The 14083-nt window shown below is 38.7% G+C and overlaps 1 protein-coding gene across 1 annotated transcript; it reads left to right on the top strand.

Annotated features, from left to right (window-relative positions):
- Window positions 1-12024: 12024 nt before the first annotated feature.
- On the top strand, window positions 12025-13016 carry LOC137711481 (uncharacterized). Its single transcript, XM_088695788.1, has one exon. It carries the CDS (start codon window positions 12123-12125, stop codon window positions 12792-12794), a length of 672 nt encoding a protein of 223 aa, XP_088551914.1. The 5' UTR covers window positions 12025-12122; the 3' UTR covers window positions 12795-13016.
- Window positions 13017-14083: the final 1067 nt, after the last annotated feature.

The raw sequence follows: 14083 nt of genomic DNA on the forward strand, positions 1-14083 counted from the left end.
TCTAGTGATATTCGTCCTCACTTGTAAGTGAGAGGTTTTAAGTTTGATTCTTGCCAAAAGTGAATTTAAACCACATTATCATTAGTCCATTGTAAGGCTAAGACCTCCTTTCTAATATAGATAATATCGTTTGTTTAAAAAAATATCGGATACCTATACTCATATTTCACTAATAAATAATTTCTTACGGTATTTTTGTAGGTTTTATATAAACATCATAGAAACGTTTTGGGTGTGTACTGACACTTCATGCCTATATGTGGCTCTGTCCCTAACTTTAAAAATGGAATGTACGTTTTTGTAACCACATGAATTAAACTTAAAATAACTGGGTGTAGCGGCGGATCTAGGAAATATTATTAGGGGGAACAATAAGAATAGATTTTTTTTTTTAACAAAAATAGCATGCAAATCGTTATCTCATCGAGTCTTGGTAGGTCTAAAATTATTTACAAAAGCATATTGCACACATGTTAAGGCCTCATTTGCGTGCGTGAGTAACTAACATGTTCCAAGGTTGCTCCGACATGAATGCTTAACAAAGGAACACACTTATCTTAAACACGCTAACAAATTGAAAATACATTATATCCCATTAATATTTTTGTTCAAGAATGATGATGCTTTGTTCATTCTCTGAGATTACCATTTCATTTACATTGCATTTTTTTACGTCTTTTACTTCGTTTTTTTTTTCTTCCTACAATTGTAATCACAACCAACAAACAAGTCATAGGTAAATACTATTAGGACTAGATTGTGAAGGGGCATCACCTCTCTAACGCATTTTATCAAGCAGTTGGAGAGCATATATGAAGGGCAACTCCAACCTTCGAAAGGGCAGCACCGAAGTCTTCCATAGAGATTCACCAGAGTTCGGAGGGTTAGCTAACCCTTGTTGCCCCTAAGTCAGTCCACCCCTGTCTAGGTGTCTCCATATAGTGAGTATGTCTTAGTTATTATTAATAATACTTTTTAATACAACGATTGACATATCCCGACCCGGAATGTCCACTACAACTCCGAATCAATCTGTGCTGGCCCACACCTGGAAGGTGACGAAGCCATAAAGTGTAGTCATGTGGAAAATGTGTATAAATTTAAACCTAAAAGTGCCTAAATATAAAAGTGCTCTATGAGCGGGAATGAACTCATTTCACATGTGATGTCAGAGCCTAAGTACAATACAGTAAAATAGGGTGAGAATTATACCATTGGGGTAATCATCTACACCAAGATTTGTCAAGAATCTCAGTCGATACAAAAGCTCAGCTACTAAAACCTGGAGGGGCGAAAAACAAGGGTGAGTGGGCCTGAAAATAAAGTTTTAATAAAACCTTTTTGAAAACATTATAACCCCTTGCCGTAAAACAAGTATAGTTTCCAAAATATATATACTACTTATAGTAAGAAAATACTTACCATAGCCTGCAAAATCTCAAGAATGCCATACGTCGCAATATTGCATAAACGAACATATAACAACCAATATCACATAATCTCGCATAAACAAACATATCATATCGAATGCTCATCGACACATGTTGACACATGAGTTTATACAGAGGTATTCTAACATGAACTGGACTGAACAATAATATACGCTCTAATACTACAATCACGTGAAGACTGGCGCTATGCGTAGCACATACAAGTCGGAGTTGCCTATTGCAACCTGTATGATAGAACTGGCACCTACAATAGATCCAAAGTCAACGTAGAGTGTGACGTGCACATACACGTGAAAGACTGCCCCTAATCCGGGCGAGTGCCAACACCGGTGCAGCAAACAATGAGGAAATAACATAATTATAATCATGCCATAGTCATTCAACAATTCTAGTCAATATCATATTATTCATGACCATAAATATAATCAAGGCATCCCCTTATAGTAAGCTTACATGTGCATCCCGCAGGATTATTTCATCATTTCCCAACAATAAGGCATTTCTTGTAAACGTTAGTTTAATCATGGCAATCCCGTAGAGAATTTATTAATAATTGTATATATGGAAACTAACCTATATATATATATATATATATATAAACACACATCTCAAAGAAAAGACCCGCTCACAGATCATGTCGTCAAGTCGAACCCGTTTGAACTAGAATAGTCGAAGTCACCGATAATAATCGCACCTAAGCATAATATTAGGACCCATTAGTAAAACTCCACTAAAACAATTAAATTTGGGAAAGCATAGTGCGAATTTGGAATCAGGGCGTCGAAATATGCTAAGGATGGTCCTTAGCAAATTTTGTAAAAAATCAATAAGAAGGTTGACAGTCAACCCTAAAAAGTCAACCGAGCTGCCCTAGTGGTTAACTATGTTAAAACTTCGGAATTTCACTAAGTGGATGCCAAAAATGAACTTAGGGCATCAAAATTAGCCTAGAAGGCATATCGAGAAAATTTTGCATAGTAGACATAAGGAATATTCCAAGAATATTCTAAGAATTTTTAGGCCGGGTTTGGCCCCAAGGTATTTTTTTTTTTTTTTTTTTTCCCCCATCTTTTTCTTCGGCCGATTGCCACTGCAATCGTAGAATTCTGGAAATATATTGGCTAGAAAACTTCAAGGGCTTATAATGAGACTAAGGCTCAATCATTTTCAAACATTTAAAAATCAAAATGAAGTTAGGGAGATAAGGATTTGGATTATACCGTTGTGGACTCAGTCATGGCCGGAAAAAGGGCCTGCAACACACCGGTCTACCAGAAATTCTGGGGAATTTTCCCACGAAGTGTTTCTCTATGTCAAACGCTATAATGAGGCCAAAAACAACATGGAATTGTGATCTAGGATGACCCACATCGATTTTGAGCTTACCTTGCTCGGAATCTTGAGAGTTCATCGAGAACTCATCGAGGAAGATGATGAATAATGGCGTAGCCACAGTCGGACGTCGAGACTCCATGGTCTTGGCCTGGGTTCGAGACGAGAAGGGTCAGACGATGGTGGGGGTCTAGGTTAGGAAGTGTAACTCGTCGAAGACAGTGAGTGGTGGTGGTTCTGTCACATCCCGACCCGAGCTCCACCACATCCTGGGCTCGACTCCACTGTAGCACAATATTGTCAACTTTAGGCCCCAACCATGCCCTCATGGTTTTATTTCTGGGAACTCACAAGAAAACTTCCCAGTGGGTCACCCATCTTAGGATTGCTCTCGTGCGAACTCGTTTAAATTCGGAGTTCCGATGGAACTCGAAGCCAGTGAGCTCCCAAAAGACCTTGTGCTATATGGAGGTGGGTAAAGATCCACTCTCCTTGGCGATGTGGGTTCTAACAATCCACCCCATTTAGGGGCCCCACGTCCTCGTCGGCACACTTCCGGCTAGGGATTGGCTATGATACCAAATTGTCACATCCCAGTCCCGCTTCGCCACATCCTAGGCTCGACTCAGCTGTAGCACGATATTGTCCGCTTTGGGCCCTGACCATGCCCTCACGATTTTGTTTCTGGGAACTCACAAGAGAAATTCCCAATGGGTAACTCATCTTGGGACTGCTCTCGTGCGAACTCGCTTAACTTCGGAGTTCCGATGGAACCCGAAGCTAGTGAACTCCCAAAAGGCCTCGTACTATATGGAGGTGGGCAAGGATCCACTCCCCTGGGCGATGTGGGATCTAACAATCCACCCCCCTTAGGGGCCCCACGCCCTCGTCGGCACACTTCTGGCCAGGGATTGGCTCTGATACCAAATTGTCACATCCCTGTCCCACGTCGCCACATCCTGGGCTCGACTCAGCCGTAGCTCGATATTGTCTGCTTTGGGCCTGACCCTGCCCTCACAGTTTTGTTTCTGGGAACTCACAAGAGAAATTCCCAATGGGTAACTCATCTTGGGATTACTCTCACGCGAACTCGCTTAACTTCGGAGTTCTGATGGAACCCGAAGCCAGTGAGCTCCCAAAAGGCCTCGTGCTATATAGAGGTGGGTATGCACATATAAGGCATAGAGGATCCACTCCCCTAGGCGATGTGGGATCTAATAGGTTCGAGCCGATTGCACCTCTCGATGCTTGCCAGGAAATAAGAGAGGGAGAAAGTGAAGCGTTTGAGAGAGAAGAGAGTACATGGCCGAAAATGAGTGGTCCAGGAAACTTGAAGGGGAACACAGCAGCAAGGGAAGAATGGGGTGTGGGCCCCATAGTTAGAAAATAATGTTTAAATAATTAAAATATTCGAAAAATAATAACATACTAATCTAAAATTTTGAATAAAGTGTGAAATATAAAATAATAATTTTTACCAAAGTATTTTTGGATTCATAGCTCCTTAAAATCTTCATAGTAGCTCCAAATTCGATTCCGTTTGCACCTACGCGTTCGTACCGTTGAGTACCTTAGGAATACGGTGAAATAGTAGCTCGTACGCATCACAAAAAAATGGTCAACGAAAGTCAACACCGTTGCCTCTAGGAGCATTTTCGTCAATTCACACATTTAAAATTACCAAAATTGTAAAATTAGGGACGGGTTGTCACAATCTACCCACCTTAAAAAAATTTCGTCCCCAAAATTTATAATCATTTGCTATACATAATATACTCTAAAAGGTAGGAAGAAAGTATATATAAGGAAGAAATCAAGTTAATATATAAGGAAGAAATCAAGCTAGAGCGATTGCATAAAAGAGAACGTCATTCCGTTGCGATCGGAGTGCAGTTATTCCTCTTTCATGCCCTTAAACTCATACTTTCCTTCTCCTTCAACACAATAATATAATACTTTTTATGAAAACATAAAGTTGAAAATATTTATACATGTATTACATCCCGTCAAAATACATATATATAATAACATAAAGTTAAAGTAATTGTATTGAAATTAAAACTAAACATAGAATATTTTTCACCTACGCACTCGTTGCGTCACGTACTCCGAAGGTAAGTGTGTAGTATCCTTGCGTCAAGTCCAAACAATAAATAAATAACTAAATTTATAAATAAAAAAAAATACTAATGTAGACAGACCTAAATTTCCACTTGCTTAACAAGTTCAACAATTAAGTTCTCAATATTAGAGTCTGCAACCTGCAATACCAACAACTCACTGTTGTCAATATTAGAGTCTACAACCCCCAAGGATGTAATATTACCATCATGCCCCACATTGGGAAATACTCATACATCGTCTGATCAAAGCCTCGATCGTGCTCACGCACTACCCTCTCAGGCAACATCGTCAATATTATAAAATTTTCTATATCGTAATCTCGGTCATTCAAATACCTGTTTGCAATACTCTGTTGTCAATCATATACTATGCATGAAAACTTTATACCATGTCTCAAATGGTGTCATACTCAAAAACCGAAAGTGTAACCGCAATTACACACAACCCTAACAAAATAAGTGTCTACTACAATAATGCTAAACTATAGAACAAATAAGCACAACATGTCCACAAAAGTCTGGATAATTCGTTTCGACTGGCTGTTAGTCCAAAGGTGAAGTGTGGTATTGAACAACAACATGTATTCATAGCCTTCAAGAAGACTTCCTAAGGCTTGGAAGTGAAACACGCATCATGATGACATGCATACCGTGAAATTGAACAATTTAGTTCACAATGCCTTAAGGAGCAACTTCATATTGAATTTCAAGGTCAAACAATTCTCTTGAATGATCTGTCTGTATTGAAAATAATATGAAGTGTAGTGGGGCCAAACACGTACCCACTGTTGACTAAAATGCCTTCCAGCACAAGAAGGTGAATATGGAATTACAGTAAAAGTAGATGTTGATCAAAACGCCAAAAAATTCAATAAATTCAAGAATAGGTGGTTTTACCAAAAGATCTAAAATATAGTCCATCTGGACCAACGGAAGGTAAGTTGACTTGTTGACTCGGTCAATAATCATCGAACATTTATCATATTCCCCACATGTATGAAATGCCTAGTACCAGAAACTTATGGTGATATTTCCCCATCTCCATTTGGATACAATAAGTGATCATAACCACTCAAACGATCCTTTGATAATTTTGAAATAACATCAATTTAATGCTTGTGAACTCCAACTGGAATGGGATAGGGAAAACTGGAAATGTTCAAGTGTAAAAACATTTTTTACTAGTGAACAGTAATTACGTTTACACAACCGGGGTAATACACGATAGTGCAATCGTAGGTGTTGATTTGGTATCTCCATCATCGTTGTCAGAAGTTTAGCATTGGAGAAGTTTGTGAGATTGGTGAAAGTTTTGGACATGTTTCTCTACAAAGAAATGTCATCTGGTTTTCCAATGAAGATTATGACAATTGACTCTAGGTCATGAATAAGATGGTACATGTCGAACGGTTCTACATGTTGGGAAATATAAGCGATACTCTGCCATGCTGCCTCTACAGAGCCGAAACATCCAAGAAAAATGTCACTGTGGATTTCACATTGATCCATGTCATCGAAAGGTGTAAAATAAAGTGAGGTGACACAATCAGAAATTCTATTCATATCTAACATCCTAACTAAACTAATTCTCCTCGGTCATAAGTGAGGAAAGACACTATAACCGAAAAATCGCCAACGAATTTTCGATAAACTCGACAAGACCAAAGATATCTCGAATTTCACAACACTTTGTGAGATTTTCAACTTTCTTCCCCTACAATATTTTGGGAAAAAGAAAAGAGTATCGTTTATTGAGATCACGTCTCCCGAGAAAAGTACCAATTTAATCAAAGTTAACATTTGAGGAATTGGCATAAAGCTAAGTGTTAGTGTTTTGAAAATTTGATTTTGATGCTGAAGTTGGTGAGAAAGTCGTCGGTAAGACTACTAAAAATTCATCAGGCTATGAAAGAAAACTCAGGTTCCAAAATTTGGTCGGGTAGACCATCAATTCAAGGTATGGATTAACGGTTTTAATCGTCACTCGATTGTGTTGCTAAATTCTAGGTACGATCCTAAGGTTCAATCTTTCGTGGATAGGTTTGAGATTCCCTAGACAAAGTGTTTGGTTAGGTGAATTCCTAATTGGTAAGCCTTAGTAGCTAAGTTCTCTTAATAATGTAGGACTTGTTTGAAAAGTCACAAGGCAAACTAATGTGGTATAAGAAAGTAGATCAATGGTGTATTTAACTTCCCGCTTTAATGGAATCCTAAGTAAAATTTTGGGAAACGACACTAGAGATATACGTCCTCAAAATGTACGATACTACTTCCATCTCTACGATACGTGCTAGGTCTTCACTGCTTTCTCAATATTCAATTCACTCTGACAGTGAAGAATCAACTCGTACTTCGATTCTACTGTCTACTGGTGGGAGTGATAAAAAATGTGGCTAGTCAAAGAGGTTTTGTTTACCTAGATGGGTAATAAGGTAAAAACAACTATGAGTTTACTGTCCTAATACAAAGCTTGCTCCTAAGTTTCTTCGGCTCAGGTAGTCACTGTTAATCGGTCTATTAGTCGCGCCGTTAATTAACGCACATATGAAATTTTGATATGGTTCACTACCCATAAACTGTAAATCGACATTCTGGCATAAGGGTATCACTCCTAGATACAAGTACATGTGTCCGGTATCAAAAATCATATTGCTTGAATACTGGTTGACAGTTCTTGAATATTGGACAATATCGTCAATTAGTAGCGCCACCATAGGCTGATTATAGGTTAGAGCCTGCTCAGGTAGATGGTTTTAGATAATTGATAAGGAATTGGTCCTATGAGATGGTTTCATGAATTATAGGGAAAATACTTACTACTTCAAGGATTTCTACTAACAGTAGGTATAACAATTTGTACACCTGTGCCTATGCTAGTCGAAGTGATAAGTACATCACCAAAAGAATTTCGAAAAACTAGTACTGGTTGAAACATCCTAAAGCCGAAAAAGGAAGTTGTTACTAATCTACTTTAGAACGGACTTAAATAGAAGTCGATTTTCCTTTTGAAGATCCGGAATGATCACTAGTGCGTTTTGAAAAGATTAATGTTATCGGGGAACATATGTGATTGTTCCAAGATGTTCTTCCCTTGAGTGCTACCACTTTAGCAATAGATTGTCGATCAAGACATTTCTAGAATCTCGACGAAAATAAATTTCATGGGAATTCCAATAGATGGTATACTAATGGGTACTGCCAAGGAATCAAAACCATTTCTCAAAAGGGTTGGTACAAATGATTAGATGGGAATTAGTAGGTAAATCCCTCGTGATGCACAACTATCGATATAGTAGTTCTGCTTAAGGGCCATCAACTTGTCTCAAATCTACATCTCCTTGGCAAGGAAATTCTTCACTTAAAGTTTAGAGGCGGTCACCAAGGTGTTCTTATAGACGGTCGATAAGTCAACTAAGTCACTCAAAACTTACAAAGAATTAACACATTTTTCATGCCCGACGAGGTGGCAAGATTTGAAAATTAGGCTAAAAAATCGAGAATGATTATATCACAAGTGTGATGAATGCAATACTGCCCAAACTTATACTCTAATGCCAAACTGACACACCTCAACTCAGAGTGTCCACTAAGACTCCAAATCGAGCTGTGTTGGTCAACACCTGGAAGGTGACGAAGACATAAAGCGTAGTGATGTGGACAATGTGTATAAATTTAAACCTAAAAGTGCCTAAATATAAGAGTGCTCTATGAGCGGGAATGAACCCATTTCACATGTGATGTCAGAGCCTAAGTACAATACGGTAAAATAGGGTGAGAATTATACCATTGGGGTAGTCGTCTACACCAAGATTTGTCAAGAATCCCCGTCAATACAAAAACTCAGCTACTAAAACCTGGAGGGGCGAAAAACAAGGGTGAGTGGGCCTGAAAATAAAGTTTTAATAAAACCTTTCTGAAAACATTATAACCCCTTGTCGTAAAACAAGTATAGTTTCCAAAATATACATACTACTTATAGTAAGAAAATACTTACCGTAGCCTGCAAAATCTCAAGAATGCCATACGTCGCAATATTGCGTAAATGAACATATAACAACCAATATCACATAATCTCTCATAAGCAAACATGTCATATCGGGTGCTCATCAACACATGCTGACACACGAGTTCATACAGAGATATTCTGATATGAACAGGATTGGGTGTAACAATAATATATGCTCTAGTACGACAATCACATGAAAACCGGCGCTATGCGCAACACATACAAGTCGGAGTTGTCTATTGCAACTTGTACGACAGGACTGGCACCTACAATGGATCCAAAGTGAGTGTACGGTGCGATGTGCACATACATGTGAAAGACTGGTCCTGGCTCGGGCGAGTACAATACCGATGCAGCAAAAAATGAGCAAATAACATAATTATAATCATGCCACAGCCATTCAACAATTCTAGTCAATATCATAATATTCATGACCATAAATATAATTAAGGCATCCCCTTATAGTAAGCTTACATGTGCATCCCACAGGATTATTTCATCATTTCCCAAAAATAAGGCATTTCTTGTAAACGTTAGTTTAATCATGGCAATCACATAGAGAATTTATTAATAATTGTAGATATGGAAACTAACCTATATATATATATATATATATATATATATATATATATATATATATCAAAGAAAAGACTCACTCACAGATCATGTCGTCGAGTCGAACCCGCTCGGACTAGAATAGTTGAAGTCACCGATAACAATCGCACTTAAGCATAATATTAGGACTTATTAGTAAAACTCCACTTAAATAATTAAATTTGAGAAAACGGAGTGCGAATTTGGAATCAGGGTGTCGAAATACGTTAAGGAGGGTCCCTGGAAAATTTTGTAAAAAGTCAACGAGAAGGTCAATGGTTAACCCTAAAAGTCAACCGAGCCACCCAGGTGGTTAACTATGTTAAAACTTTGGAATTTCACTAAGTGGATGCCAAAAATGGACTCGGGACGTCAAAATTAGCCTACAAAGCTTACCTATAAAATTTTGAAAAATCGACGTAAGGAATATTCCAAGAATATTCTCAGCTCATTTAGAAATTGGCCCGGGATGGAGTAGTGACCCAAAGGTTTGCGTCAAAGATTTTTGGGCCAGGTTTGGGCCCAAGACCCTTTTTTTTTTTTTTCTCTCTTCTTCTCCTGCCAGTTGCCACTGCAACTGCTGGATTCTGGAAATATATTGGCTGGAAAACTTCAAGGCTTATAACGGGACCAAGACTCAACCATTTTCAAACATTTAAAAATCAAAATGAAGCTAGGGAAATAAGGATTCAGATTATACCGTTTTGGACTCAATCATGGTCGGAAAGTGGTCGGAAAAGGGGCCTGCAACACAAAGGTCTGCCAGAAATTCTGGGGAATTTTCCCACGAAGTGTTTCTCTGTGTCAAACGCTATAATGAGGCCACAAACAACATGGAATTGTGATCTAGAATGACCCACATCAGTTTCGAGGCTTACCTTGCTCGGAATCCTGAGAGTTCGTCGAGAACTCATCAAGGAAGACAATAAACAGTGGCGTAGCCACCGTCAAACGTCGAGACTCCATCATCTTGGCCTGGGTTTGAGACGAGGAGGGTCAGACGGTGGTGGGGGTCTAGGTTAGGAGGTGCAGCTCGTCGAAGACAGCAAGTGGTGGTGGTTCAAGCCGATTACACCACTTGATTCTTGTCGGGGAATAAGAGAGGGAGAGAGTGGAGCGTTTGAGAGAGAAGAAAGTCGGTGGAAACAATGGAAGAATGGGGTGTATGACCCATAGTTAGAAAATAATGTTTAAATAATTAAAATATCCCAAACGGAGCCTAGGGATCAATTGATCCCAACCTTTCAATTTGATCCTGCGGCCAAGAAATCTTTCCCACACCTGTCCCTCTCCACCCCCTCTTCTCCCGCACCTCTCTCGCACTCTTCTTCCCCCTCATTCTCTCTCTCAACGCATCCAAGGAAGAAGCTATCAAATTATTTCACGCAACCCATATGGGATTGAAGACGATGATGAGAAGGGTGAAGAAGATTACGCCGATGACGATGGCAATGATGGTGAGGCCGGTGAGGAAAAGGAGAATGGCACCTGAGACGAGGAGGGTGAGGAAGTTGACAAGCTGGGCAGAGTTGGGTGCATTACCTTGGAGTTGGGTGCACCGGAGACGAGGAGGGTGAGGAAGCCTACGGTCGGCCATGGATGCATTGAGAGATAGAAGGAGGGGGAGGGGGAGTAAGACAGAGGTGTAGGAGAAGAAGGGGTAGAGAAGGACAAGTGTGGGGAAGATTTCTTGGCCACATGATCAAATGAAAGAGCTAGGATCAATTGATCCCTAGGCTCCGTTAGGGCTAGCTCAGGAGAGGATCCAAGTCCAAAAATAATAACATACTAATATAAAAATTTGAATAAAGATGTGAAATATAAAATAATAATTTTTACAAAAGTATTTTCGGATTCGTAGCTCTGTAAAATCTTCATCGTGACTCCGAATTCAATTACGCTTGCCCCTACATGTTCGTACCGTCGAGTGCTTCAGGAATATGGTGATATCGTAGCTCATACATATCACGAAAAGACGGTCAACAAAAGTCAACGCCCTTGCCTCTAGGAGCATTTTTGTCAATTCACACATTTAAAATTACTAAAATTGTAAAATTAGAGACGGATTGTCACAACGATATATTATAATAATAGGGTGGGGATCAACTAAGTCACGCAATGAGTCATCCACATAAATCTAACCTAAAACCTCTCATTTAAACATAAAGAGAAATAGCATTAAAAATTGTAATACTAAGTGACGTCTTATTATCAACATCCACAATAATTAGATTGTTTCAAATTCTATTATTCTTTTAGGTTAATCAAACAAGAAAATTCTAAAAAATAAAATTACATCATTTTAATATTCTTTAGTAATCTTAAACTTCCATATCTAACTATGTTATGATTGAGAAACTTGTAAAAATGACGAGGGTCACTTTCAAATGAGTTGGCATGGGTATGGGAAGGAGGAAAACATCAAAACTTGTCACCCAAGTTGACTAGGCAAGCGGGAATATATAGCTGCACATATATCCACCCCTTCAATTTCCATATCCATTTCCCCATTCTATACATATTCCACAGGCTCCAATATATAAGACACCCTGAAGCTCCAATATATATTAATAATCTTTATATATATACATATTTATGTAGATATAATATATCACGATGTTGCAGCAGTACAACCACCAGCCACTGATGAAGATGGAGATCACTGTGCTATCAGCCCAAGGCCTCAAAACCACATCGCCCTCTCTCTTCTCCAACAAAATCAGACCCTTCATCACCCTCACCACTCTCCCACGCACTATTGCTCCTCCATGCACACCCAAAACCAACGGTGATCACACCTTCCACGCGTACAAAACAAGGGTGGATGATCAAGGAGGCGTCAACCCTACATGGGGTGACAAATTTCATGTCCCTATTGATACAACTTTCTTCAACAACAGGTATTCTTGCATACATCTCCAGCTCTTCACCAAGAGGCTCATAATGGGCCGCGCTCAGCTGGGCTGGTGCCAAATCCCCGCCCATGATATTGGGTTCCCGCCGGGCGGTTCAGCTCGGTTCTTGAGTTACCGGCTACGGGCTAGAGACGGCTCCAGAACTAATGGAATTGTGAACCTTTCTGTGAAGTTGGAGAATTTAGGTCCGGTCACCGATCACCGGCCTTTAAACTCAACGACTGCATCGGCTTTTGATATGTGTGGCACGGTCATTGGTACGCCGGTGACAACCCTACTGCCACCATTGGGTGAGTGCTCTGTTAGTTGTCGAGGGCAGAGAGGTCAGATGGGTTTTGGTTGTAAAGAGGCAGATGACTGGGACCATGTGTGATTGAGTTGAGGAGGCAATGAAAAGATTTGGGGACCTCAGACAAATTTCATGTCTTTACTTTGGTGGCGTTTATTTGCAGATTAGGTTCTTTAGGAATGTAACTTTCATGTCTATTTTCCGGAGACGAGAATAAGAACTTATTATTCCTTTGCTTGGAAACGATGTAAAAATAGAGAAATTTTTAGTTGTGATGGAAATATAAGTGGTATACGTGTTTTAATAGGAATGGTAAGAAATTTTATTTGGAAATTGTTATTGGCACTCCAACAATCTCATTTTATACTCCAAACTTTATATATTTGGAAAGAAAAATACACTTATGAGGAGTGTAGAATGAGATTTTTGTAGTGCCAATAACACTTCCCTTTTATTTTTTAAGTTATTAACTTTTTAGCACACATATCTCACCATTTGTTTAATGACACGTGATGTACCATCCCGTATATCGATCACACTGAAAAATTTCTCGTAAAAATGGGATGAAGATTTGAACTTGGATTACGAGCTAGTTGATAGAAAAGATTTTTCTTTTCATATGATTTGTATATGGCTTACAATAGTTAAAGAAATGCATTCCTATTTTAGCAAGTGTAAATTGATTTTTGTATAAATCTAGTTTTACTCGAAATGAATTCTGGAAAATTGAAAGGTGCGCCCTATAAAAGTTTTGAAGTTATAATTTTATTATAAGAGCTCTATATAAAACTTCTATTTGAACCCGTATATTTTAGTTCAGAAAAAAAATTTCTTTTTTATGCTAGCCTATATCTCTAAACGTGTTACGCTACACTGAGATTCTAAACGTAATAAAGAATTTTGTTTTCGAGAAACAAATATGTTGTCTTTTCTTGGTTGAGACTTTAAGGGTGCACATCAAATGCCCAATGTTGTGAAAAGATAGACACTTGAATCAAATATCGAAGTGAGGAGAACTTTCTTGTGGTTTCCTTTCTAACAAGTTGTAGTATTTGAGACGTTAGAAAAACAAAAGCCACCATCTATTGTCAAGTATATCCAAAAGTAAAGAGTAAAAGCTCATGAAATCCAATCAAGTAACGTGCCTGCGTTGGCAATTCATCTTTCCACATTGGATAAGCGCAAAGCCGAACTCATAGACTAAGTAGCAACGGTTCTTCAACTTTAATTTAATTAGAACAGTAGTTCTTAACTAAAAATTATGACTAATGGTCATTTAATTCTTCAAAATGTGCAGCTATAATCTTTTTTGTCAATTTTGTTAGAACTTTAATTAAAACGAGTCGTGTTAGAAGAATTATTGCTATAATTGG

Source organism: Pyrus communis, chromosome 6, assembly GCF_041283825.1.
Source record: "Pyrus communis isolate YQ-2024b chromosome 6, ASM4128382v1, whole genome shotgun sequence".
Classification (NCBI taxonomy): domain Eukaryota; kingdom Viridiplantae; phylum Streptophyta; class Magnoliopsida; order Rosales; family Rosaceae; genus Pyrus; species Pyrus communis.

Bases quoted from the DNA above. Each gene is read 5' to 3' on its own strand.
- LOC137711481 (XM_088695788.1), top strand. From the start codon at position 12,123: ATGTTGCAGCAGTACAACCACCAGCCACTGATGAAGATGGAGATCACT.